This window comes from Carcharhinus amblyrhynchos, unplaced genomic scaffold (genome assembly GCF_965287045.1).
Source record: "Carcharhinus amblyrhynchos unplaced genomic scaffold, sCarAmb.v2.hapA scaffold_847, whole genome shotgun sequence".
Lineage (NCBI taxonomy): Eukaryota > Metazoa > Chordata > Chondrichthyes > Carcharhiniformes > Carcharhinidae > Carcharhinus > Carcharhinus amblyrhynchos.
In genome coordinates this window covers 566-28,263 of record NW_027650587.1, presented here as the reverse complement: position 1 = coordinate 28,263, position 27,698 = coordinate 566, and the positions used below count along the sequence as shown (strand labels likewise).

General features: G+C 54.5%; 2 protein-coding genes across 2 annotated transcripts; one reads left to right on the top strand and one right to left on the bottom strand.

Moving 5' to 3' along the window:
* The first annotated feature begins 2,906 nt into the window (after positions 1-2,906).
* Positions 2,907-10,673, top strand: LOC145340215 (ETS domain-containing protein Elk-1-like). Its single transcript, XM_080184641.1, has 5 exons — positions 2,907-3,139; positions 7,048-7,318; positions 7,391-7,797; positions 9,715-9,813; positions 10,548-10,673. The coding sequence occupies exons 1-5, from the start codon at positions 2,912-2,914 to the stop codon at positions 10,644-10,646; spliced, it is 1,104 nt and encodes a 367-aa protein (XP_080040767.1). The 5' UTR covers positions 2,907-2,911; the 3' UTR covers positions 10,647-10,673.
* Positions 10,674-19,630: 8,957 nt separating this feature from the next.
* On the bottom strand, positions 19,631-27,314 carry LOC145340216 (SRSF protein kinase 3-like). Its single transcript, XM_080184642.1, has 4 exons — positions 27,212-27,314; positions 26,585-26,654; positions 25,407-25,499; positions 19,631-20,272 (listed from the first exon to the last, which is right to left on the bottom strand). The coding sequence occupies exons 1-4, from the start codon at positions 27,212-27,214 to the stop codon at positions 20,088-20,090; spliced, it is 351 nt and encodes a 116-aa protein (XP_080040768.1). The 5' UTR covers positions 27,215-27,314; the 3' UTR covers positions 19,631-20,087.
* Between the last annotated feature and the right edge of the window lie 384 nt (positions 27,315-27,698).

Below are 27,698 nucleotides of genomic sequence, written 5' to 3'. Positions count from 1 at the left end.
GGTGTAGGGGAGAGGGGGAGGGGTGTAGGGGAGGGGAGAGGGGGAGGGGTGTAGGGGAGGGGAGAGGGGGAGGGGTGTAGGGGAGAGGGGGAGGGGTGTAGGGGAGAGGGGGAGGGGTGTAGAGGAGGGGAGGGGGTGTAGGAGAGGGGGAGGGGTGTAGAGGAGGGGAGGGGGTGTAGGGGAGGGGAGGGGGTGTAGGGGAGGGGAGGGGGTGTAGGGGAGGGGAGGGGGTGTAGGGGAGGGGAGGAGGGGAGGGGGTGTAGGGGAGGGGAGGAGGGGAGGGGGTGTAGGGGAGGGGAGGGGGGAGGGGGTGTAGGGGAGGGGAGGGGTTGTAGGGGAGGGGAGGGGGTGTAGGGGAGGGGGGAGGGGGTTACAGAGATAGGGAGGGGTGTAGGGGAGGGAGGGGGTTACAGAGATAGGGAGGGGTGTAGGGGAGGGAGGGGGTTACAGAGTTATGGAGGGGTGTAGGGGAGGGAGGGGGTTACAGAGATAGGGAGGGGTGTAGGGGAGGGAGGGGGTTACAGAGATAGGGAGGGGTGTAGGGGAGGGAGGGGGTTACAGAGATAGGGAGGGGTGTAGGGGAGGGGAGGGGAGGGGGAGGGGGTGTAGGGGAAGGGGAAGGGGGAGGGGGTTACAGAGATAGGGAGGGGTGTAGGGGAGGGAGGGGGTTACAGAATCCAACTGCCTGTCACAGTGTTTGGAATGACACCCATTGGGTTAGTGGTGTGAGTGTGAAGTGGAGAATGAGGGGGCTCCCTGTGTGTTGGGGGGGAAGGATTTGGTGATGAATCACTCGCCTGTTGTTTGGAACAGGTTCTCTCTGAGACTGATCCCAGTCGGAGCTGAGAGAGAGGGGGCATGTGACTGAGGGTGAGCGAAATATCAGTGCGGAGAATGAGGGAGAGATTCCATACAGATTCTTAATAACCCAGAGAGGGAGAGAGGGGCAGAGGGAGAGAGAGACAGAGAGGGAGAGAGAGAGGGAGAGAGAGGCAGAGAGGGAGAGAGAGACAGAGAGAGAGAGAGACAGAGAGGGAGAGAGAGACACAGAGAGAGAGAGAGAGACAGAGAGAGAGAGAGAGGGGCAGAGAGAGGGAGAGGCAGAGAGACAGAGAGAGAGAGGGGCAGAGAGAAGAGACAGCAAGATATATGGGGGTCACTGTGTGGGTTTGTATGTGGGTTGTCTGTGTGTTTATTTGGATAGGGCTGTATCTGTGTGTGTGTGGGAGAGAGTGTGTGGGGGAGACAATGTGTTTGTGAAAGAGAGAGTGTGTGTTTGTGTGTGACTCTGTGGATCTGTGCTTGGGTCTGTGTCTGAGTGTATGTGTGAGGGTGTGTGTGAGTGTATTTGTGAGGGTCTGTGTCTGGGTGTGTGTGGTTCTGTGTCTGGGTGCATGTGAGTGTGTGTGGGTCTGTGTCTGGGTGTGTGTTTGAGTCTATGTGTCTCTGTTTTGGGGTGTGTGTGTGTCTGTGTTTGGGAGTGTGTGGGTCTGTGTGTGGGGATTTGTGTGTGTGTATAGGTCTGTGTCTAAGGGTGTGGGTCTGTTGGTCTGTGTCTGGGTGCTTATGAGTGTGTGGATCTGTGTCTGGGTATGTGTGAATCTGTAGTCTCTTTCTGGGTATGTGTGTGTGTGTGTGTGTGTGTGCGCGTCAGGGTGTGTGTCTGGGTTGTGTGTCTGCGGGTGTGTGTGTGAGTGTGAGAATGAATCTGTGATTGAGTGTATGGGTGTGCGTTAGTGTGTGGGTCTGTGTCTGTGTGAGTGTGAGTGTGTGGGTTTGTGTCTGGGTGTGTGTGACTCTGTGGGTCTGTGTGTGGATCTATGTGTGGATCTGTGTCTCTGTGTGAGTGTGAGGGTCTGTTTCTGGGTGTGTGTGTGTGTGTGTGTCTTGATGTTTGTGTGTGTGACTCTGTGGGCCTGTGTCTGGGTGTGTGAGTGTGTGTGGGTCTGTGTCTGGGTTAGGGTTTGTGGGTCTGTGTGTGTGTGTGTTGTGTGTGTGACTCTGTAGGTCTGTGTCTGATGGTGTGTGTGTGTGTATGTCTGTATTTGTGCATGTGTGTGTGTGTATGTGTGTATGAGTCTGTGTCTGGGTGTGTGTGTGTGTCCGTGTGTTGTGAGTGTGTGCCTCTGTGGGTCCTTGTGCGGGTGTGTGTGTGGGCCTAGGTGTGTGGGTGTATGTGTGGTCTGTGTGTGACTGTGGATGTGTGGGCCTGTGTGTAGGACTGCATGGGGGTCTGGGTATCTGTGGGTCTGTGTGAGGGTCTGGGTGTGTGTGGCTCTGTGGGTCTGTGTGTGGCTCTGTGTGGGGGTCTGGGTCTGTGTGTGGGTGTGTGTGTGGGTCTGGGTGTGTGTGGGTCTGTGTGAGGGTCTGGGTGTGTGTGGCTCTGTGGGTCTGTGTGTGGCTCTGTGTGGGGGTCTGGGTCTGTGTGTGGGTGTGTGTGTGGGTCTGGGTGTGTGTGCGTGTGGGTCTGTATGGGGGTCTGGGTGTGTGTGGCTCTGTGTGGGGGTCGGGGTGCATGTGTGGGTCTGTGTGGGGGTCTGGGTGTGTGTGGGGGTGTGTGTGTGGGTGTGTGTGTGGCTCTGTGTGGGGGTCTGGGTCTGTGTGTGGTTCTGCGTGTGGCTCTGTGTGTGGCTCTGTGTGGGGGTCTGGGTGTGTGTGTGGGTGTGTGTGTGGGGGTGTGTGTGGCTCTGTGTGGGGGTCTGGGTGTGTGTGAGTGGGGGTCTGGGTGTGGGTGGCTCTGTGTGGGGGTCTGGGTGTGTGTGTGGGTGTGTGTGTGGGGGTGTGTGTGTGGGGGTCTGGGTGTGTGTGGCTCTGTGTGGGGGTCTGGGTGTGTGTGTGGGGGTGTGTGTGTGTGGGGGGGGGTCTGGGTGTGGGTGGCTCTGTGTCAGTGTGACACAGGACACTAACGGGGATGCTTTTGCTCTGGGCAGGGATGGATGCCTCGGTGACCCTCTGGCAGTTTCTGCTGCAGCTCCTACAGGAGAAACAGAGTGAGAACCTCATCACCTGGACAGCCAACGTGGGGGAGTTTAAACTGCTGGACGCTGAGAAAGTCGCTCGACTGTGGGGGCTGCGCAAAAACAAGACAAACATGAACTATGACAAGCTGAGTCGTGCCCTGAGGTATTACTATGACAAGGTAAAGATTGCTAGCTTGGGAATATTCCAACACTCCCATCCCTGAGGGAGTGAGTTCCACTGTGCACGGTGCTCCCAGTGTGGGTCTATCCGAGGGATACGGAGACTGGAACTGTGCACGGTGCTCCCAGTGTGGGTCTAACCGAGGGATACGGAGACCGGAACTGTGCACGGTGCTCCCAGTGTGGGTCTAACCGAGGGATATGGAGACTGGAACTGTGCACGGTGCTCCCAGTGTGGGTCTAACCGAGGGATACGGAGACTGGAACTGTGCACGGTGCTCCCAGTGTGGGTCTAACCGAGGGATAGGGAGACTGGAACTGTGCACGGTGCTCCCAGTGTGGGTCTAACCGAGGGATACGGAGACTGGAACTGTGCACGGTGCTCCCAGTGTGGGTCTAACCGAGGGATATGGAGACTGGAACTGTGCACGGTGCTCCCAGTGTGGGTCTAACCGAGGGATACGGAGACTGGAACTGTGCACGGTGCTCCCAGTGTGGGTCTAACCGAGGGATAGGGAGACTGGAACTGTGCACGGTGCTCCCAGTGTGGGTCTAACCGAGGGATACGGAGACTGGAACTGTGCACGGTGCTCCCAGTGTGGGTCTAACCGAGGGATAGGGAGACTGGAACTGTGCACGGTGCTCCCAGTGTGGGTCTAACCGAGGGATAGGGGGACTGGAACTGTGCACGGTGCTCCCAGTGTGGGTCTAACCGAGGGATAGGGAGACTGGAACTGTGCACGGTGCTCCCAGTGTGGGTCTAACCGAGGGATACGGAGACTGGAACTGTGCACGGTGCTCCCAGTGTGGGTCTAACCGAGGGATACGGAGACTGGAACTGTGCACGGTGCTCCCAGTGTGGGTCTAACCGAGGGATAGGGAGACTGGAGCTGTGCACGGTGCTCCCAGTGTGGGTCTAACCGAGGGATATGGAGACTGGAACTGTGCACGGTGCTCCCAGTGTGGGTCTAACCGAGGGGATAGGGAGACTGGAACTGTGCACGGTGCTCCCAGTGTGGGTCTAACCGAGGGATAGGGAGACTGGAACTGTGCACGGTGCTCCCAGTGTGGGTCTAACCGAGGGATACGGAGACTGGAACTGTGCACGGTGCTCCCAGTGTGGGTCTAACCGAGGGATATGGAGACCGGAACTGTGCACGGTGCTCCCAGTGTGGGTCTAACTGAGGGATACGGAGACTGGAACTGTGCACGGTGCTCCCAGTGTGGGTCTAACTGAGGGATACGGAGACCGGAACTGTGCACAGTACTCCCAGTGTGGGTCTAACTGAGGGATATGGAGACTGGAACTGTGCACGGTGCTCCCAGTGTGGGTCTAACTGAGGGATATGGAGACTGGAACTGTGCACGGTGCTCCCAGTGTGGGTCTAACTGAGGGACGTGGAGACTGGAACTGTGCACGGTGCTCCCAGTGTGGGTCTAACCGAGGGATATGGAGACTGGAACTGTGCACGGTGCTCCCAGTGTGGGTCTAACTGAGGGATATGGAGACTGGAACTGTGCACGGTGCTCCCAGTGTGGGTCTAACCGAGGGACAGGGAGACTGGAACTGTGCACAGTGCTCCCAGTGTTGGTCTATCCGAGGGATACGGAGACTGGAACTGTGCACGGTGCTCCCAGTGTGGGTCTAACTGAGGGATACGGAGACTGGAACTGTGCACGGTGCTCCCAGTGTGGGTCTAACTGAGGGACAGGGAGACTGGAACTGTGCACAGTGCTCCCAGTGTTGGTCTATCCGAGGGATACGGAGACTGGAACTGTGCACGGTGCTCCCAGTGTGGGTCTAACTGAGGGATACGGAGACTGGAACTGTGCACGGTGCTCCCAGTGTGGGTCTAACTGAGGGATATGGAGACTGGAACTGTGCACGGTGCTCCCAGTGTGGGTCTAACTGAGGGATACGGAGACCGGAACTGTGCACAGTACTCCCAGTGTGGGTCTAACTGAGGGATATGGAGACTGGAACTGTGCACGGTGCTCCCAGTGTGGGTCTAACTGAGGGATATGGAGACTGGAACTGTGCACGGTGCTCCCAGTGTGGGTCTAACTGAGGGATATGGAGACTGGAACTGTGCACGGTGCTCCCAGTGTGGGTCTAACTGAGGGATACGGAGACCGGAACTGTGCACAGTGCTCCCAGTGTGGGTCTAACCGAGGGACGTGGAGACTGGAACTGTGCACGGTGCTCCCAGTGTGGGTCTGACTGAGGGATACGGAGACCGGAACTGTGCACAGTACTCCCAGTGTGGGTCTAACTGAGGGATATGGAGACTGGAACTGTGCACGGTGCTCCCAGTGTGGGTCTAACTGAGGGATATGGAGACTGGAACTGTGCACGGTGCTCCCAGTGTGGGTCTAACTGAGGGACGTGGAGACTGGAACTGTGCACGGTGCTCCCAGTGTGGGTCTAACCGAGGGATATGGAGACTGGAACTGTGCACGGTGCTCCCAGTGTGGGTCTAACTGAGGGACAGGGAGACTGGAACTGTGCACAGTGCTCCCAGTGTTGGTCTATCCGAGGGATACGGAGACTGGAACTGTGCACGGTGCTCCCAGTGTGGGTCTAACCGAGGGATACGGAGACTGGAACTGTGCACGGTGCTCCCAGTGTGGGTCTAACTGAGGGATATGGAGACTGGAACTGTGCACGGTGCTCCCAGTGTGGGTCTAACTGAGGGATACGGAGACCGGAACTGTGCACAGTACTCCCAGTGTGGGTCTAACTGAGGGATATGGAGACTGGAACTGTGCACGGTGCTCCCAGTGTGGGTCTAACTGAGGGATATGGAGACTGGAACTGTGCACGGTGCTCCCAGTGTGGGTCTAACTGAGGGATATGGAGACTGGAACTGTGCACGGTGCTCCCAGTGTGGGTCTAACTGAGGGATATGGAGACTGGAACTGTGCACGGTGCTCCCAGTGTGGGTCTAACTGAGGGATATGGAGACTGGAACTGTGCACGGTGCTCCCAGTGTGGGTCTAACTGAGGGACGTGGAGACTGGAACTGTGCACGGTGCTCCCAGTGTGGGTCTAACCGAGGGATATGGAGACTGGAACTGTGCACGGTGCTCCCAGTGTGGGTCTAACTGAGGGACAGGGAGACTGGAACTGTGCACAGTGCTCCCAGTGTTGGTCTATCCGAGGGATACGGAGACTGGAACTGTGCACGGTGCTCCCAGTGTGGGTCTAACCGAGGGATACGGAGACTGGAACTGTGCACGGTGCTCCCAGTGCGGGTCTAACTGAGGGATATGGAGACTGGAACTGTGCACGGTGCTCCCAGTGTGGGTCTAACTGAGGGATACGGAGACCGGAACTGTGCACAGTACTCCCAGTGTGGGTCTAACTGAGGGATATGGAGACTGGAACTGTGCACGGTGCTCCCAGTGTGGGTCTAACTGAGGGATATGGAGACTGGAACTGTGCACGGTGCTCCCAGTGTGGGTCTAACTGAGGGATATGGAGACTGGAACTGTGCACGGTGCTCCCAGTGTGGGTCTAACTGAGGGATATGGAGACTGGAACTGTGCACGGTGCTCCCAGTGTGGGTCTAACTGAGGGATATGGAGACTGGAACTGTGCACAGTGCTCCCAGTGTGGGTCTAACTAAGGGAAATGGAGACTGGAACTGTGCACGGTGCTCCCAGTGTGGGTCTAACCGAGGGATATGGAGACTGGAACTGTGCACGGTGCTCCCAGTGTGGGTCTAACTGAGGGATACGGAGACTGGAACTGTGCACGGTGCTCCCAGTGTGGATCTAACTGATGATCGTTGCTATTTCAAGCCTGCTTCTGTCTTTTGCATTCCATTGTTGAGAATTCTCTCGTTCTAATGTTCTGTCTCTCTCTCTCTGTCTCTCTGTCTCTCTCTCTGTCTCTCTCTCCCAGAACATCATTAAGAAAGTGAGTGGGCAGAAGTTTGTTTATAAGTTTGTGTCGTACCCGGAGATTGGGGGCACTGAGTCCGCCAGAGAGGAGGCCAAGGATATTCCTGAAGATCCGGAGACGGTGACCGAGGGTCCGGGCTCCCGCCGCAGGGAGTCCAGGGGGAATTGGCGAAACCGGAGCAGTCGGAATGAGTACATGCGATCGGGACTGTATTCTACTTTTACCATTCAATCCCTACGGAACGCCACTAAAACGGAGGAGGACGAGGAGGGCGAGGAGGAGGAGGAGGGGGAGACAGGCGAGGAGGGGGAGGAGGAGGAGGAGGAGGAGCCGGAGGTGAAAGGTCGGAGTTCGCAGGTGGTGGTGTTGCTGGAACCTCCCGTGGACTGCCCGGCACTGCAGGGGTCACAGGGGGGCCCTGAGGTCGGAGTTCAGAGTTCGCAGGTGGTGGTGCTGCTCGAACCCTCCCCCGAGGAGTGGGGGACCGAGTTGGAACCGGCCCCTGAGCCAACCTCGGAGGCTGACCAGTCCCAGGAGGGGAGGCAGAGCCCGGACACGGAGAGGCGGACCCTCCAGAAGACCAGGAAGCCCAGAGACCTGGAGCTGGGATCACCGGGACAACCCGGGAGTCAGGGGGGAAGCCCCAGCGACCGGTTAAACCCCAGCTCCTCCACAAACTTCCTGTCCCCCCTCAGTGCCACCAGTAGCCCCGGCTCCCTCACCCCCACTGTCATCACCACACACTCTCTCGTAAGTCAAACTTTCTCCTCTATCAAACATGGAAGAAGCCAGAGGGTGATAGTGGAGGATTGCTTCTCTGAGTGGAGGCCTGTGACGAGTGGAGTGCCGCAGGGGTCGGTGCTGGGTCCATTGTTGTTTGTTGTCTATATCAATGATCTGGATGATAATGCGGTAAATTGGATCAGCAAATTTGCTTATGATACAAAGATTGGAGGAGTAGTGGACAGTGAGGAAGGTTTTCAAAGCTTGCAGAGGGATTTGGACCAACTAGAAAAATGGGCTGAAAAATGGCAGATGGAGTTTAATGCAGACAAGTATGAGGTATTGCACTTTGGAAGGACAAACCAAGGTAGAACATACAAGGTAAATGGTAGGACACTGAAGAGTGCAGTAGAACAGAGAGATTTGGGAAGACAGATACATAATTCCCTAAAAGTGGTGTCACGGTAGATAGGGTTGTAAAGAGTGCTTTTGGTACATTGGCCTTTATAAATCAAAGTATTGAGTATAAGAGTTGGAATGTTATGGTGAGGTTATATTAGACATTGGTGAGGCTGAATGTAGAGTATTGTGTACAGTTTTGGTCACCTAGTTACAGGAAGGATGTAAATAAGGTTGAAAGAGTGCAGAGAAGGTTCACAAGGATGTTGCCGGGACTTGAGAAGCTGAGTTACGAAGAGAGATTGAATAGGTTAGGACTTTATTCCCTGGAGCGTAGAAGAATGAGGGGAGATTTGATAGAGGTGTATAAGATTTTGATGGGTATAGATAGAGTGAATGCAAGAAGGCTTTTTCCACTGAGGCTAGGGGAGAAAAAAACCAGAGGGCATGGGTTAAGGGTGAAAGGAGAAAAGTTTAAAGGGAATATTAGAGGGGGAATTCTTCACGCAGAGAGTGGTGGGAGTGTGGAATGAGCTGCTGGATAAAGTGGTAAATGCGGGGTCACTAACATTTAAGAAAAACTTGGATGAGTTCATGGATGAGAGGGGTGTGGAGGGATATGGTCCAAGTACAGGTCACTGGGACTAGGCAAAAATGGTTTGGCACAGACAAGAAGAGCCAAAAGGCCTGTTTCTGAGCTGTAATTTTCTATGGTTCTAACACGTCATCTCACCATCAACCCCCTGAAAGCAACAGGACGTTCTACCTCTCCAGAACATTCCAGAATACATCCGATCTAATTGATTCCGCTCCCCCAGTGACACTGGGAGCACCGTGCACAGTTCCAGTCTCTGTATCCCTCGGATAGACCCACACTGGGAGCACCGTGCACAGTTCCAGTCTCTGTATCCCTCGGTTAGACCCACACTGGGAGCACCGTGCACAGTTCCAGTCTCCATACCCCTCAGTTAGACCCACACTGGGAGCACCGTGCACAGTTCCAGTCTCCGTATCCCTCAGTTAGACCCACACTGGGAGCACTGTGCACAGTTCCAGTCTCCATATCCCTCGGTTAGACCCACACTGGGAGCACCGTGCACAGTTCCAGTCTCCCTATCCCTCGGTTAGACCCACACTGGGAGCACCGTGCACAGTTCCAGTCTCCCTATCCCTCGGTTAGACCCACACTGGGAGCACTATGCACAGTTCCAGTCTCCCTATCCCTCGGTTAGACCCACACTGGGAGCACTATGCACAGTTCCAGTCTCCCTATCCCTCGGTTAGACCCACACTGGGAGCACCGTGCACAGTTCCAGTCTCCCTATCCCTCAGTTAGACCCACACTGGGAGCACTGAGCCTGGTTCTTGTATAACAGCCTTGAGAGGGGTTGAATGGCCTCCTGCTCCTGTGTAACAGTCTGGAGAGAGAGGGGCTGAATGGCCTCCTCCTGTTCCTGTGTAGCATGCTTGAGACGGGCTGAATGGCCTGTATGTCTGGAATATTGAAGATTTCTGCTTCTCTGATGCATTTTTGTTTCTTCGCAGACTCCAGTCCTGCTGACTCCCACTGCCCTTCCCCCGTCCATCCACTTCTGGAGCACACTGAGTCCCATTGCACCCCTGAGTCCAGCCAAACTCTTCCAGGTAAGCCAGGGTCCCGCGGGGAGGGCCCCACGGAGCAGGGACACCAGGGGAAGGGCCCCACGGTGCAGGGACACCAGGGGAAGGGCCCCACGGTGCAGGGACACCAGGGGGAGGGCCCCACGGTGCAGGGACACCAGGGGGAGAGCCCCACGGCGCAGGGACACCAGGGGGAAGGGCCCCACGGTGCAGGGACACCAGGGGAAGGGCCCCACGGTGCAGGGACACCAGGGGAAGGGCCCCACGGTGCAGGGACACCAGGGGAAGGGCCCCACGGTGCAGGGACACCAGGGGGAGAGCCCCACGGCGCAGGGACACCAGGGGGAAGGGCCCCACGGTGCAGGGACACCAGGGGAAGGGCCCCACGGTGCAGGGACACCAGGGGAAGGGCCCCACGGTGCAGGGACACCAGGGGGAGAGCCCCACGGTGCAGGGACACCAGGGGGAAGGGCCCCGCGGCGCAGGGACACCAGGGGGAGAGCCCCACGGTGCAGGGACACCAGGGGGAGGGTCCCGTGGCGTAGGGGCACCAGGGGGAGGGTCCCGCGGCATAGGGACACCAGTGGGAGGGTCCCGCGGCGCAGGGACACCAGGGGGAAGGGCCCCGCGGCGCAGGGACACCAGGGGATACTGGGTGCGGGCGGTTGAATGTGGTTTGGAGCCGGGGAGCGGGGGGGGGGGATTATTGGACAGCTCGCAGTAATCCCCACTCCCTCTCTCTGTCTCTGTCTCTTCAGTTTCCATCGGCAGCCGCTAACCAGATGCAGGTTCCTGTCCCCAGCCTGGATGGACTGTCCACCCCTGTGGTCCTGTCACCCTCCGTGCAGAAGTCCTGAGCTGTGTGACCAGTCTGTCCCACAACTAACGGCCAAGATGGGGGGGGGAGATCAACTGGCCAATCAAAATTCTCCATTCGATGGGTGGGGGGGGGGTGCAAACGGCGCAGACAGAGAAAGTGGGGAGATGGTGGGTGGGGGGGGGGGCGGGGGGGTGGGTTGGAGGTCAGTGGGGGGGGGGTGCAGGGGTATTGAACCCAACGGACTGACCCAGAGAGGAACCATTGAACCAGCTGGCACCGTCCTCCCCCCCACCCACCGCCTCCATCACAGCCCTGCCCCAAATCGAGGGGCAAGGTTGAGCTGTGGACCAGCATTTTGGCCCCTCCACGGACCATGACCCTTGCACCAGTGTCCAGTCAACTGCGGAGACCAGAGCTTTGATACACCCCCACCCCCCCCACACCCCCAATCCCTTCGGTCTGTACATCGCACACCCACCGTCCTCCGAGACTCTTCCATTCCCCAGAGGTGGCGTGGCCCCTTTAAGGCCACAGGGCTGGATGGAATCTTCCGGAAGCGTTGGCAGTGACCTCCGGCCACTCCCTGTGCTTTATTGGGACAGATCCCCCCATATCTGTATGGGTGGGAGTACCGGCTGAGAAAGGGGGGGGGTAGTTGGGAGATTCCCGGTCAGAGTAAGGGAGAGCTGGGACACAATCCTGTCGGATTGGTCATTCCGGCGACATTCCCACCTGCCGCTGACCACAGCTCCTTCTCCCGGCCTCCGTCTAGTGTCGAAAATCTGGGAGCGGGAATTTGGCCAAGTTCATCATTCCGACTGAAATGGGAGATTTACACGGGACAGGTAATAAAATTGGGAATCTCTCTGTGATTGGGTGATTGATGGAGATCTGTTTGATGTATAGGGATCGGTTTGATCAAAGGGGATCCATTGATTAGAGCCGTAGAGGTTTACAGCGTGGAAACAAGCCCTTTGGCCCAATTTATCCATGCCACCCAGTCCCTGGCACTCAGCTAATCCCAATTGCTCACATTTGGCCCATGTCCCTCTATACCCATATCCCTCTGTACCCATATCCCTCTATACCCATATCCCTCTGTACCCATATCCCTCTGTACCCATATCCCTCTGTACCCATATCCCTCTGTACCCATATCCCTCTGTACCCATATCCCTCTGTACCCATATCCCTCTGTACCCATATCCCTCAGTACCCATATCCCTCAGTACCCATATCCCTCAGTACCCATATCCCTCTATACCCATATCCCTCTATACCCATATCCCTCTATACCCATATCCCTCTGTACCCATATCCCTCAATACCCATAATCCCTCTATACCCATAATCCCTCTATACCCATATCCCTCTGTACCCATATCCCTCTGTGCCCATATCCCTCTGTGCCCATATCCCTCTGTGCCCATATCCCTCTGTGCCCATATCCCTCTGTGCCCATATCCCTCTGTACCCATATCCCTCTATACCCATATCCCTCTGTACCCATCTTACCCATGTAACTGTCTAAATGCTTTTTAAAAATCAAAACTGTACCCACCTCTACTACTACCTCCGGCAGCTCGTTCCAGACACTCACCACCCTCTGTGTGAAAAAATTGCCCCTCTGACCCTTTTGTATCTCTCCCCTCTCACCTTAAACCTGTGCCCTCTAGTTTTAGATTCCCCTACCTCTGGGAAAAGATATTGACTATCTAGCTGATCTGTGCCCCTCATTATTTTATAGACCTCTATAAGATCACCCCTCAGCCTCCTACACTCCAGAGGAAAAAGTCCCAGTCTATCCAGCCTCTCCTTATAACTCAATCCATCAAGTCCCGGTAGCATCCTAGTAAATCTTTTCTGCACTCTTTCTAGTTTAATAATATCCTTTCTATAATAGGGTGATCAGAACTGTACCCAGTATTCCAAGTGTGGCCTTACCAATGTCTTGTGCCACTTTAACAAGACGTCCCAACTCCTGTATTCAATGTTCTGATTGATGAAACCAAGCATGCTGAATGCCTTCTTCACCACTCTGTCCACCTGTGACTCCACTTTCAAGGAGCTATGAACCTGTACCCTGAGATCTCTTTGCTCTGTAACTCTCCCCTACCATTAACTGAGTAAGTCCTGCCCTGGTTCAATCTACCAAAATACATCACCTCACAATTGTCTAAATTAAACTCCATCTGCCATTCGTCAGCCCACTGGCCCAATTGATCAAGATCCCGCTGCAATTGGAGATAACTTTCTTCACTGTCCACCATGCCACCAATCTTAGTGTCTTTTCAAACTTACTAACCATGCCTCCTATATTCTCATCCAAATCATTAATATAAATGACAAATACCAGTGAACCCTGCCTGCTGTTCCTCTCAGTCTTACTGGTCCTACTCTCTGGTTCCCCTTCAGCTAATTCACCTTCGCTTTGGTTCCCCCCCCACCTCCGCCAAACAAGTTTAAATCCTCCCGTGTGACACTAGCAAACCTCCTGGCCAGAGTGCCCCACACTGAGAGAGGGTCGGTGCCGAGGGAGTGCCGCACTGTGGGAGGGTCGGTGCCGAGGGAGCGCCGCACTGTGGGAGGGTCGGTGCCGAGGGAGCGCCGCACTGTGGGAGGGTCGGTGCCGAGGGAGCGCCGCACTGTGGGAGGGTCGGTGCCGAGGGAGCGCCGCACTGTGGGAGGGTCGGTGCCGAGGGAGCGCCGCACTGTGGGAGGGTCGGTGCCGAGGGAGCGCCGCACTGTGGGAGGGTCGGTGCCGAGGGAGCGCCGCACTGTGGGAGGGTCGGTGCCGAGGGAGCGACGCACTGTGGGAGGGTCGGTGCCGAGGGAGCGACGCACTGTGGGAGGGTCGGTGCCGAGGGAGCGCCGCACTGTGGGAGGGTCGGTGCCGAGGGAGCGCCGCACTGTGGGAGGGTCGGTGCCGAGGGAGCGCCGCACTGTGGGAGGGTCGGTGCTGAGGGAGCGCCGCACTGTGGGAGGGTCGGTGCTGAGGGAGCGCCGCACTGTGGGAGGGTCAGTGCCGAGGGAGTGCTGCAGTGCACTCATATCTCCTAGTGAGCTCCTGATTGGTCACTGGGCTGGATTGCTAGCTCTCCTATTGGGCCCCTGACTTGCTCTCTTGTTGAAGATTTGACATTTTTTTTCTCTGATTGGCCAATGGACTAAGATGGTTCTTGCTGATTGGACAGTTGACTGGGATGTGGATCGCTTATTGGATGGTTGACAGGGGGAGCGTTTTCTGATTGGATGTTTGAATGGGACGTCGCACTCTGGGTCAATGATTGGGATGTAGAGCATTGATTGGACGGTTGACTGGGATGGCGATCTCTGGTTGATTGGTTGGACCTATCAGGGTTTGGGATCGCTCTCACTAAGTTTAGAAACTAGAAGCAGGAGGAGGCCATTCGGCCCTTTGAGCTGCTCCCCTATTCATTTTGATCATGGCTGATCATCAAATTCAATATCCTGATCCCCCCCCCCATATCCCTCGATCCCTTTAGCCCCAAGAGCGATATCTAATTTCTTCCTGAAATCACACAACGTTTTGGCCTCAACTACTTTCTGTGGGAGTGAATTCAATATGTTCGTCCAATGGGGCTGTGCCTCTAGTCTGGCCAATCATCTGTGAGCTGGGAGAATGGACAAGGCCCGTGTCGACCGTTCCGACTTTGGGGATTCAGGATTAATCCGGAGTAAAGGATCCAGAGACAGTGAGAGCGACGGAGAGGTGAGGTGAACCGCCCACTCCCACATTACACCCGATCCTGGATTTTGGCTAGTCCCATGGGGAGAGCGCAGGGGAGGGGGGAACTATCTGTGTCTGCGATTCCCCCACACGGTGACGGGACGGGGGGGGGGTCTGCGATCCCCCCACACGGTGACGGGACGGGGGGTGGGGGGGGGTGGTGGTGGGTGTTGGAATCTGTTTCTGTTCCTGATGTTAATCTAGTTTGTAATCATCTGAACACAGGTCTTGGTGAGTTTGACAATGGCACATCGCAGGGCTGCTGGATGACGTGACCCGAATTCTCCATGTGATGAGGGGAGTCTCGGAGTGGTTTGATGGAGGGCTGGGATTCCCTAGACTCACGGCTTGACACGTCTCTGCTCAATCCGGCACCTGTTTTTTTGCCACTTTATTGAAATACAATATCTACGCGGCGCAGGGGCAGAGGTTTCTGTGTTACCTCCGATGTTTTTTGCAATTGATTAATGTCCAGGCCTGCTGGAAGGCAGCAAGAGAGGACAGGCTGAGGCCATGGAAGCCATAGTTTCCCTTCTTTATTGAATTGCAATTGCCTTTTGAATAATTTTGCTCTGTACAGTTTGATGTTTTAGGTGCTGGCGTTGCACCAAAAACTAATTTTTTGCTGAAATTTGTGAGGCTGAAGCTGCGTGCGAGAGGCTGCGGCCTACAATTGAGGCCTACAAGGCTTCAAGGGCTTTATTTAACCCACCATTAATTTTATTGTACGCGGAGGGGGGGCGGGGTGGGCGCAGAGGGGAGGTGCGGAGATGTCAGACAGACGGTTCTGCGTTTATTTACTGAATTTTTGTGTGCAGAATCATTTGTGAACGAGCGGAAGGCCCTACATCACATTGACCGAAAATTTGGGCCTAGTCTTGGAGGCTGTGTTTCCTACCCCCTGCAGTGCCGGGCATGGCCATGCGAGGGCACCAGAGAGCGCCCCCTCCAGGTGACACTGCCTGGGACAATCTACAATTAAAGGGAGAGGGTGACATCCCCCTTAAAGGGGAATGCACGTTTTTTTTTTGGCAGAGGTGGGAAAGTTGGTTGAACCCTGTCAGAGAAAATGAGGAGGGAACTCTCCTCTTTATTCCGGTAATCACAGACGTACAGTCAAAGAGATCATCACAACAATTTATTTATTTTTTAAAGATCTCTCTGTTCGATTGTGGTCACCACATTGTTTTTCACTGACGGAACCATGGAAAGGAGTGGGGGGGGGGTGCGCGGTGTGATAGAGACAATTACTGTGTATCTAACCCCGTGCTGTACCTGTCCTGGGAGTGTTTGATGGGGGACAGTGTAGAGGGAGCTTTACTCTGTATCTAACCCCGTGCTGTACCTGTCCTGGGAGTGTTTTATGGGGGACAGTGTAGAGGGAGCTTTACTCTGTATCTAACCCCGTGCTGTACCTGTCCTGGGAGTGTTTGATGGGGGGACAGTGTAGAGGGAGCTTTACTCTGTATCTAACCCCGTGCTGTACCTGTCCTGGGAGTGTTTGATGGGGGGACAGTGTAGAGGGAGCTTTACTCTGTATCTAACTCCGTGCTGTACCTGTCCTGGGAGTGTTTGATGGGGGGACAGTGTAGAGGGAGCTTTACTCTGTATCTAACTCCGTTCTGTACCTGTCCTGGGAGTGTTTGACGGGGACAGTGTAGAGGGAGCTTTACTCTGTATCTAACCCCGTGCTGTACCTGTCCTGGGAGTGTTTGATGGGGACAGTGTAGAGAAAAGTGATTTATTTGAAACCTTCCTCGTTAATTTTGAATGCCTGTGGGAATATTCTCACAAGTGCAGAGGAAGGCAAAGAGTTGGTTTAATTTTTTTTGTGATTTTCTGAAATTTAAATGATGCCGTTGATGTTTTTAATGATCTAACTCGATGGGTGAATGGAATGTGCTGGAAGCTTCCAGACCTTGCCAAACCTCCACCAGTATTTTATATTTTATCTCTGACTCCAATTTATATTATATATTGTGATAGATACAAAGAAATTAAAGATATTTCTCAATATCTGTTGTCAAAAGCAATCACTGTTAATATTGATATGGGATATGTCAGTAAGGGGCGCGGGGTCTATCAGAGCGTTACAGTGAGGGGGCGCGGGGTCTATCAGAGCGTTACAGTGAGGGGGCGCGGGGTCTATCAGAGCGTTACAGTGAGGGGGCGCGGGGTCTATCAGAGCGTTACAGTGAGGGGGCGCGGGGTCTATCAGAGCGTTACAGTGAGGGGGCGCGGGGTCTATCAGAGCGTTACAGTGAGGGGGCGCGGGGTCTATCAGAGCGTTACGGTGAGGGGCGCGGGGTCTATCAGAGCGTTACAGTGAGGGGCGCGCGGTCTGTCAGAGCGTTACGGTGAGCTGGGTGCAGCATATATTCCCGTGATGTTTGAATGCTTTCCCCTCAGTGAGGCACATGTCAGAGAAAGATTATTTTAAAATAATTTAATGAAAGTTTGAAGGAACACCCGCCTGGCGATCTGAGCAACGTTACAGATCGCGAGCAGACCCGATGGGAGTGAGGGCGGGTCACTCACTCACTCACTCAGTGGGACTCCAGGCTGCCCAGCGAGTCAGAGGCATGCAATATTCAACACACACACACACCAAAATAAAAACCCTCTGTCTGAGCTCCAGCCCCCCAGAGTCACCGAGACTGAGGGCAAAATGTATCCATCAACCAAGCAACCCGAGGCAGGCGGCAACTTGGTCACACAATCCCCCAACCACTCCCTCACCTCTTCCAGTCATTGGCCCTCTAACTCATGATTGGAGGACCCAGAGGTGGGGCGGGGGCAGGGGTCATGGATAGCGAGGTCATCAATGATATAATCATCTAAGCAAGTTATGAAGCAGTTACACGCCGGTAAGGTCACCGTAGAAAATGTGTACAAAAAAATCCTGTCACAATCTTGGAACATTCTAGAGGTGCTTTGCGGTCAGTGAAGGAGTTCCAGACACACTGACTAGGCAGCAAATGTGGACATTGGCTTACACAGCAAGATCCCACACACAGTAATGTGATTGTGATCCAGATCATGTCTTTTCACTGATGTTGGTTGAGGAATAAACATATTGGCCCCAGCACACTGGCGAGAGCCCCCTCGGTACCAACCCTCGCACACTGCGGCACCCCCTTGGCACCGACCCTCGCACACTGCGGCGCTCCCTCGGCACCGACCCTCCAACACTGCGGCGCTCCCTCGGCACCGACCCTCCCACAGTGCAGTGCTCCCTCGGCACCGACCCTCCCACAGTGCGGCGCTCCCTCGGCACCGACCCTCCCACAGTGCGGCGCTCCCTTGGCACTGTGGGCACAGAGATCTCAGAGGGTCGTAGGAGGTCAGAGATAGATAGGGGTGTAGGGGCTGGAGGAGGTTACAGAGATAGGGAGGGGATTGTAGAGGCTGGAGGAGGTTACAGAGATAGGGAGGGGTGTAGGGGCTGGAGGAAGTTTTTTTAATTCGTCCCTGGGACTTGGGTATCGCTGGCTGGGTCAGTATTTATTACCCATCCCTAGTTATCCTCAGAGGGCAGTTGAGAGTCACCCACATTGCTGTGTCTCTGGAGTCACATGTAGGCCAGACCGGGGTAAGGACGGCAGATTTCCTTCCCTAAAGGAACCAGATGGGATATCAGGAGATTCTTAATTCCAGAAATTTTTTTTGAATTCAAATTCCACCATCTGCCGCGGTGGGATTCGAACCCGGGTCCCCAGAACATTCACTGAGTTTCTGGGTTAATAGTCTAGCAATAATACAACAGACCATCGCCTCCCCCTTTCCAGAGATAGGGAGGGATCTTGGGGGTTGGAGGAGGTAATTAAAACATAGAACAGTACAGCACAGTACAGGCCCTTCGGCCCCTCAATGTTGTGCCGAGCTGTGTCCAAACCCAAGATCAGTCTATCCCACTCCCTATCATTCTGGTGTGCTCCATGTGCCTATCCAATAACCGCTTGAAAGTTCCTAAAGTGTCCGACTCCACTATCACAGCAGGCAGTGCATTCCACACCCCAACCACTCTCTGAGTAAAGAATCTACCTCGGACATCCCTCCTATATCTCCCACCATGAACCTTATAGTTATGCCCCCTAGTAACAGCTACATCTACCCGAGGAAATCGTTGCTGCATTTCCACTCTATCTATCCCCCTCATCATCTTATAAACCTCTGTTAAGTCGCCTCTCATCCTCCTCCGCTCTAAAGAGAAAAGCCCCAGCTCCCTCAATCTTTCCTCATAAGACCTACCCTCCAAACCAGGCAGCATCCTGGTAAATCTCCTCTGCACTCTCTCCAATGCTTCCACATCCTTCTTATAGTGAGGTAACCAGAACTGAACACAATATTCCAAATGTGGTCTCACTAACGTCTGGTATAGTTGCAGCATAACCCCACAGCTCTTAAACTCAAACCCCCTGTTAGTAAACGCTAACACGCTATAAGCCTTCTTCATGGCTCTATCCATTTGAGTGGCAACCTTCAGAGACCTGTGGATATGAACCCCAAGATCTCTTTGTTCCTCCACATTCCTTAGAACCCTGCCGTTGACCCTGTAATCTGCATTCAAGTTTGTCCTACCAAAATGAATCACCTCACACTTATCAGGGTTAAACTCTATCTGCTACTTTTTGGCCCGGCTCTGCATCCCATCAATGCCTATTTGCAGCCTGCAAGAGCCCACCGCCTGATCCACTACTCCACCAATCTTGGTGTCATCAGCAAATTTACTAACCCACCCTTCAGCCCCCTCTTCCAAGTCATTGATAAAAATCACAAATAGCAGAGGACCCAACACTGATCCCTGTGGTACACCGCTGGTGACTGGCCTCCAGTCTGAAAATTTTCCTTCCATCACCACCCTCTGTCTTCTATGAGACAGCCAGTTACTTATCTAGGTTCCAGTGATAGGGGGTGTAGGGGCGCAGGGGCTGGAGGAGGTTACAGAGATAGGGAGGGGGTGTAGGGGCTGGAGGGGGTTACAGAGATAGGGAGGGGATGTAGGGGCTGGAGGAGGTTACAGAGATAGGGAGGGTGTGTAGGGGGCTGGAGGAGGTTACAGAGATAGGGAGGGGGTGTAGGGTCTGGAGGAGGTTACAGAGATAGGGAGGGGGTGTAGGGGCTGGAGGGGGTTACAGAGATAGGGAGGGGTGTTGAGAGCTGGAGGAGGGAGGGGGTGAGCTGTGGGCAGGGATTGGGTGCCTAGCTCCCCTCACTCTCTCATGGCAGCATCATAGACACAGACCCTCCCTCCCTCCTCCCACATACACCCACCCACCCCACCCCACCCAGGTGTGACTATCTGAACGGAGTGTGTCGGGGGCAGGGTGCCAATTCCTCGGAACCAGCTCACCTCTTTGCCCCGAGACAGTGGGCTGGTTGACTGCAGGGGCATCACGCAGAGCCCCAACCAAGTCCCTCAACCCACCTCCACCTGACACGCCAACCAGCCCTGGATCTTCCCCCACGGGTGGCTGTGAACCTGCCCTGGCACTGAGTCCAAGTGCAGACACCGACCCCCTCCCTGCCTGAGGGAGCCAGGATGGTTGGCAGGGTGGGCATGCGATAGGGGAGCAGGGGGCTGGGCTGAGGAGGGGGCTGTCAGGTTGGCAGTGAGGGGGCAGTGGTTGTGGGGTCACGATCAGTGTGGTTCTCTCTGTGTCACAGTGGTGCTGATGGGGCAGTCCTCGTTCTCTGTCTCTGTCGTGCCCTGGGGCTGGGAAGGGGTTACGAGGACAGCCACGAGTGTTTCAGACAATCCAACGCTGTCGCTCGCTTCTCGGGGACAAATTCCAACATTGGCAGCAGGAACTGGGTGAACTGGGCAGCAAGTTCCAAAGGCCACTCATACTTTTCCACAAGAACCTCATATAGAGTCCATGGCTTCAACTTCTTAATGTGTCTCAGGTCTCCTGTTCACACAGAGCGTGCCGGGAAGGGAGGGGGAGAGAGGCAAAGAATATTAAATACTTCAGATACAAATTAAAGCTCCCTCTACACTGTCCCCCATTAAACACTCCCAGGACAGGTACAGCACGGGGTTAGACACAGAGTAAAGCTCCCTCTACACTGTCCCCCCCATCAAACACTCCCAGGACAGGTACAGCACGGAGTTAGATACAGAGTAAAGCTCCCTCTACACTGTCCCCCATCAAACACTCCCAGGACAGGTACAGCACGGGGTTAGATACAGAGTAAAGCTCCCTCTACACTGTCCCCCCCATCAAACACTCCCAGGACAGGTACAGCACGGAGTTAGATACAGAGTAAAGCTCCCTCTACACTGTCCCCCATCAAACACTCCCAGGACAGGTACAGCACGGGGTTAGATACAGAGTAAAGCTCCCTCTACACTGTCCCCCCATCAAACACTCCCAGGACAGGTACAGCACGGGGTTAGCTACAGAGTAAAGCTCCCTCTACACTGTCCCCATCAAACACTCCCAGGACAGGTACAGCACGGGGTTAGATACAGAGTAAAGCTCCCTCTACACTGTCCCCATCAAACACTCCCAGGACAGGTACAGCACGGGGTTAGATACAGAGTAAAGCTCCCTCTACACTGTCCCCCATCAAACACTCCCAGGACAGGGACAGCACGGGGTTAGATACAGAGTAAAGCTCCCTCTACACTGTCCCCATCAAACACTCCCAGGACAGGTAGAGCACGGGGTTAAGATACAGAGTAAAGATGATGCGAGATTTGGTTATGAGAACTATTTAAATCAATTGATTTAAATCTCATCCACTTCACACCTCTTCCAATAAGTGCGAACATGATTTAAACATAAGTCTGCTGCCTGAGTCTGGACAGTGTGAGGTTTATCCATTTTGCCACAAAAAAAAGCAAGGCAAATTATCTAAATGGAAAACAGACTCAAAATGAGTCCGGGCAGAGGGATCTGGGTGTCTTAGTTCTTGAATCACAGGAAGTCGGTACGCAGGTGCAGAATGTAATAATAAAAACCAATGGGATGTTGGTATTTATTGCAATGGGACTGGGATATAAAAGTAGAAGAGTGTTGTTGCGATTGTACAGGGTGTCGGTGAAACCACACCTGGAATGTTGTGTCCGGTTTGGGCCTCCTTATTTGAGGAAGGGTGTGGGGGACACTGGAGGCAGTTCAGAGGGAGGGTCACCTGATCGATTCCGGGGATGAAAGGGTTGATGTTTGCGGACAGATTAAACAGTTTGGGTTTGTACTCGCTGGAGTTTAGAAGGATGAGAGGGGATCTGATCGAGGGATATAAAATACTAAAAGGGATTGATAAAGCAAATATAGACCTAATGTTTCCTCCTGTGGGGCAGTCTCCAACAAGAGGTCACAGGTTGAGAGGCAGCAGATTTAACACAGAGGGGAGGAGCAACTACTTCTCACAGAGGGTGGTGAATGTGTGGAACTCGCTGTCCCAGAGCGCAGTGGAGTCTGAATCGCTGATTCAAGGAGATAGATATATTTGATTTAGAGATTCACCAGGATGTTGCCTGACCTCAAGGGTATTGAATATGAGGAGAGGTTGAATCAACTAATTTGACTCAATACTGTCAGCTGCATTGGGATAGTTTCTTGTGCTCTAGACAAAGGATACCGTTCATAGAGAATGAAAGGAGAGGGTGCAGAATGCAGTGTTACAGTCACAGCGAGGGTGTAGAGAAAGATCAACTTAATACTAGATCCATTCAAAAGTCTGACAGCAGCAGGGAAGAAGCTGTTCTTGAGTCGGTCGGTACGGGACCTCAGACTTTTATATCTTTTGCCCGACGGAAGAAGGTGGAAGAGAGAATGTCTGGAGTGCGTGGGATCCTTAATTATACTGGCTGCTTTTCCCTGACAGAGTCAATGGATGGGAGGCTGGTTTGTGTGATGGATTGGGCTACATTCACAACCCTTTTGTAGCTCCTTGCAGTCTTGGGCAGAGCAGGAGCCCAGACCGAGCTGTGATACAACCAGAAAGAATGCTTTCTATGGGGCATCTGTAAAAGTTGGTGAGAGTCATAGCGGACATGCCAAATTTCCTTCGTCTTCTGAGAAAGTAGAGGCATTGGTGGGGCTTTCTTAACTATAGTGTCGGCATGGGGAGGACCAGGACAGGTTGTTGGTGATCTGGACACCTAAAAACTTGAAGCTCTCGACCCTTTCTACTTCATCCCCGTTGATGTAGACAGGGGCATGTTCTCCTTTACACTTCCTGAAGTCGATGACAATCTCCTTCGTTTTGTTGACATTGAGGGAGAGATTATTGTCACCGCACCAGTTCACCAGATTCTCGATCTCATTCCTGTACTCTGTCTTGTCATTGTTTGAGATCTGATCCATTACGGTGGTGTTGTCAGCAAACTGGAAAATTGAGTTGGAGGGGAATTTGGCCGCACAGTCAGAGGTGTATAAGGAGTATAGTAGGGGGCTGAGAACACAGCCTTGTGGGGCACCGGTGTTGAGGATGATCGTGGAGGAGGTGTTGTTGCCGATCCTTACTGATTGTGGTCTGTGAGTTTGGAAGTTCAGGATCCAGTCACAGATGGAGGAGCCGAGGCCCAGGACATGGAGTTTGGAGATGAGTTTCGTGGGAATAATGGTGTTGAAGGCTGAGCTGGAGTCAATAAACAGGAGTCTGACATAGATGTACTTATTACCTAGGTGTTCCAGGGTTGAGTGCAGGGCCAGGGAGATGGTGTCTGCTGTTTATTTATTAGTCGCAAATAGGTTGACATTAACACTGCAATGAAGTTACTGTGAAAATCCCCTAACTGCCACACAGCGCCCCTCTTCGGGTACATGGAGGAAACATTCAGCATGGCCAATGCACCCTAACCAGCATGTCTTCCAGACTGTGGGAGGAAACCGGAGCACCTGGAGGAGACCCACGTAGACACGGGGAGAATGTGCAGACTCCACACAGTGACCCAAGCTGGGAATTGAACCCGGGTCCCTGGTGCTGTGAGGCAGCAGTGCTAACCCACTGTGCCACTGTAGACCTGTTGCGGTGGTAGGTGAACTGTAGTGGATCCAGGTAATCCAGGAGGCTGGAATTGATCCGTGCCATGACTAACCTTTAGAAGCACTTCATAATGATGGGTGTCAGAGCCACCGGCCGATAGTCATTAAGGCGCGCTGCTTGGTTTTTCTTAGGTGTCAGGATGATGGTCATCTTCTTGAAGCAAATAGGGACCTCAGATTGTTGTAAAGAGAGGTTGAGGATGTCTGTGAATACCCCCGCCCGCTGATCCGTGCAGGACCTGAGTGCATGTCCGGGCACCCCATCCGGGCCAGTTACTTTCCGTGAGTTGACCTTTGAGAAAGCTGCTCTGACATCTGCAATGGTGACCCCAGATACAGGTTCATCCAGGGCTTCCAGGGTGGACAGCATGCTCTCACCGACCTCTTGTTCAAAACGGACGAGAATGCATTGAGTTCATCAGGGGGCAGTGCGTTGGAGCTGGCGATTTTACTCGCCTTCATCTTGTAGCCAGTTGTGTCTTGCGGACCTTGCCACAGTTGGCAGGAGTCCATGTGGCTAGCCTGGGACTCTAGCCTGGTCTAGTGTTGTCTTTTAGCATCTTTGTTTGATCTCCTTAGATCGTATCTGGCTTTGTATTGGTCAGTGTCACCTGACTTGAACGCCTCTGACCTGGACTTCAGCAAGCAGTGTGTATCCCTGTTCATCTTTGGGTTCACGTTGGAGGACACACAGGATGTGCTTGTTTGGCACACAGATTGTTTCCACTGGAAAGACGGAGGCTGAGGGGGGACCTGGTCTATAAAATGATGAGAGGCACAGACAGGGTGGATAGTCAGAGGCTTTTCCCCCAGGGTGGAAGTGTCAGTTATACAGGCAGGGGCACAGGTTCAAGGTGAGAGGGGGAAAGTTTAAGGGAGATGTGCGGGGGGAAGTTTCTCACACAGAGAGTGGTGGGTGCCTGGAACGCGCTGCCAGAGGAGGGGGTGGAAGCAGGAACATTAACAACATTTAAGAGGCATCTGGATGGGGACGGGAGGGATCGGGACCGAGTAAGGACAGAAGGTATTTTTGGTTTAGTTCGGGCATCATCAGCAGCACGGGCTTCAAAGGCCGAAGGACCTATTCCTGGGCTGGACTTTTTTGTTCTGGAAAATGTATTTTGGTAAATTGAACCAGGGCAGGACTTACTCAGTTAATGGTGGGGCGTTGGGGAGAGTTACAGAACAAACAGATCTCGGGGTACAGGTTCATAGGTCCTTGAAAGTGGAGTCCCAGGTGGACAGAGTGGTGAAGAAGGCATTCGGCATGCTTGGTTTCATCGGTCAGAACATTGAATACAGGAGTTGGGACGTCTTGTTGAAGTTGTACAAGACATTGGTAAGGCCACACTTGGAATACTGTGTACAGTTCCGGTCACCCTATTATAGAAAGGATATTATTAAACTAGAAAGAGTGCAGAAAAGATTTACTAGGATGTTACCGGGACTCGATGGATTGAGTTATAAGGAGAGGCTGGATAGACTGGGACTTTTTTCTCTGGAGCGTAGGAGGCTGAGGGGTGATCTTATAGAGGTCTATAAAATAATGAGGGGCACAGATCAGCTAGATAGTCAATATCTTTTCCCCAAAGGTAGGGGAGTCTAAAACTAGAGGGCATAGGTTTAAGGTGAGAGGGGAGAGACACAAAAGGGTCCAGAGGAGCAATTTTTTCACACAGAGGGTGGTGAGTGTCTGGAACAAACTGCCAGAGGCAGTAGTAGAGGCGGGTACAATTTTATCTTTTAAAAAGCATTTAGACAGGGACATGGGTACAGAGGGACATGGGCCAAATGTGAGCAATTGGGATTAGCTGAGTGCCAGGGACTGGGTGGCATGGATAAATTGGGCCAAAGGGCTTGTTTCCATGCTGTAAACCTCTCTGATTCAAGTGGGGTAGAGGGAGCTGGCAGGAGGGTGGAGTTGAATCAGGATAAGATTAGCCAGGATCTGTTTGGGTGGTGGAAGGAGTTTGAACGGCTGAACTTCCAACTCGCACTCCGAATTCCGACCTTTCGATAAGTCAGTGCCGACCGTCAACATAATTACCTCTGCGGTTGAAAAACTCCCGGGAGTAGCGGCCGGAGAGGGCAAAGTGCACTGGGATATTGCCAAGTAACTCAATCATGTGAGCGATATGATCTAGAACAGAATGAGATAGTGTTTAGAGAGAGAGAGACACAGCCCGAACATTTCCACAGCGACTCCCATCTCCCACCGCGCGGCGCTCCCTCGGCACCGACCCCCCCCCCACCGCGCGGCGCTCCCTCGGCACCGACACCCCCCCACCCACCGCGCGGCGCTCCCTCGGCACCGACCCCCCCCCCACCCACCGCGCGGCGCTCCCTCGGCACCGACCCCCCCCCCCAACTGCGCGGCGCTCCCTCGGCACTGACCCCCCCCCCCCAACCGCGCGGCGCTCCCTCGGCACTGACCCCCCCCCCCCACCGCGCGGCGCTCCCTCGGCACTGACCCCCCCCCACCGCGCGGCGCTCCCTCGGCACTGACCCCCCCCCAACTGCGCGGCGCTCCCTCGGCACCGACCCCCCCACCCACCGCGCGTCGCTCCCTCGGCACCGACTCCCCCCTGCCACACGGCACTCCCTCGGCACCGACCCCCCTGACTGCGCGGCACTCCCTCGGCACTGACCTCCCCCCCACCACACGGTGCTCCCTCGGTACCGAACCCCCCTGACTGCGCGGCGCTCCCTCGGCACCGACCCCCCTGACTGCGCGGCACTCCCTCGGCACCGACCCCCCCCCCCCACTGCGCGGCACTCCCTTGGTACCGACCCCCCCCACTGCGTGGCACTCCCTTGGTACCGACCCCCCCCACTGCGCGGCACTCCCTCGGCACCGACCCCCCCCCCCCCACTGCGCGGCACTCCCTCGGCACCGACCCCCCTGACTGCGCGGCACTCCCTCGGCACCGACCCCCCCCCCCACTGCGCGGCACTCCCTCGGCACCGACCCCCCCCCCCCAACTGCGCGGCACTCCCTCGGCACCGACCCCCCCCCCCCCAACTGCGCGGCACTCCCTCGGCACTGACCTCCCCCCCACCACACGGCGCTCCCTCGGCACCAACTCCCCCCCCCCACCACGCGGCGCTCCCTCGGCACCAACTCCCCCCCCCACCACGCGGCGCTCCCTCGGCACCGACCCTCCCAAAAAATTCAAAGGGACGGAGAGAGAGGGAAAGGGAGAGACAGACAGAGAAGAAGCGTACCCTCATCTCGAGTGTAATCCTCGCCTGAGTGAGGCTCAAACAAGTAATCGCCAGTTGCCAGTTCAAACGCCTAAAGGAGAGAGAGAGAATCAGAGGGAGAGGGAGAAAGAGAGAGTGGAGAACAGCAACAAGAATCACCACACACAAACACCCAAGGGAGAGCGAGCAAGCGACGGGGAGACCAGAGAGAGCAAAAGCGCGAGCGAGGGGGGAGACCGGAGTGGGGTGCCATACCATACAGGCTCACTCTCACTCACAACCTGGTACCATACCATACAGACACACACACACTCATACACAGGCACACAGAGCCTGGTACCATAGACACACACACACACACACACACAGGGCCTGGTACCATAGACACACACACACACACAGAGCCTGGTACCATAGACACACACACACACAGAGCCTGGTACCATAGACACACACACACACAGAGCCTGGTACCATAGACACACACACACACAGAGCCTGGTACCATAGACACACACACACACATACACACAGAGCCTGGTACCATAGACACACACACACACAGAGCCTGGTACCATAGACACACACACACATACACACAGAGCCTGGTACCATAGACACACACACATACAGAGCCTGGTACCATACCATACAGGCCGTACTCCAGATGTCTGCTGGGGGTCCATAGCCAGCTCCTAACAACACCTCGACAGAGCGGTATTGACGAGTCTGAATATCCTCAGTGAAGTGTTTGTACTGTGAGTGAGGGAGACAGAGTGTGTCAGTCTGGTCACTGAGATCCAGAAGAAATCATAGAATCCCTACAGTACAGAAAACCGCCATTCAGCCCATCGAATCTGCACCAAGTACAATTACACCCTGCCCCTATCCCCAATAACCCCACACATTTACCCTGTTAATCTCTCTGAGATAAAGGGTCAATTTAGCATGGCCAATCCATCTAATCTGCACATCTTCAGACTGTGGGAGAAAACTAGTGCACTGGGAGGGAAACCCATGCAGACACGGGGAGAACATGCAAACTCCACACAGACAGTGACCCGAGCCAGGAATCGAACCCGGGTCCCTGGTGCTGTGAGACAGCAGTGCTAACCCACTGTGTCACCGTGCCCCC

What these genes read in the sequence shown, in the direction of transcription:
- LOC145340215 (XM_080184641.1), top strand. Translation starts at nt 2,912, where the DNA reads ATGCTTTTGCTCTGGGCAGGGATGGATGCCTCGGTGACCCTCTGGCAG. An exon ending in TGAGGTATTACTATGACAAG is followed by an intron (nt 3,140 to 7,047) that starts GTAAAGATTGCT and finishes TCTCTCTCCCAG; the next exon opens with AACATCATTAAGAAAGTGAG. An exon ending in TCATCACCACACACTCTCTC is followed by an intron (nt 7,798 to 9,714) that starts GTAAGTCAAACT and finishes GTTTCTTCGCAG; the next exon opens with ACTCCAGTCCTGCTGACTCC.
- LOC145340216 (XM_080184642.1), bottom strand. An exon ending in GGATTACACTCGAGATGAGG is followed by an intron (nt 25,500 to 26,584) that starts GTACGCTTCTTC and finishes ATTCTGTTCTAG; the next exon opens with ATCATATCGCTCACATGATT. An exon ending in GGAGTTTTTCAACCGCAGAG is followed by an intron (nt 20,273 to 25,406) that starts GTAATTATGTTG and finishes CTGTGTGAACAG; the next exon opens with GAGACCTGAGACACATTAAG.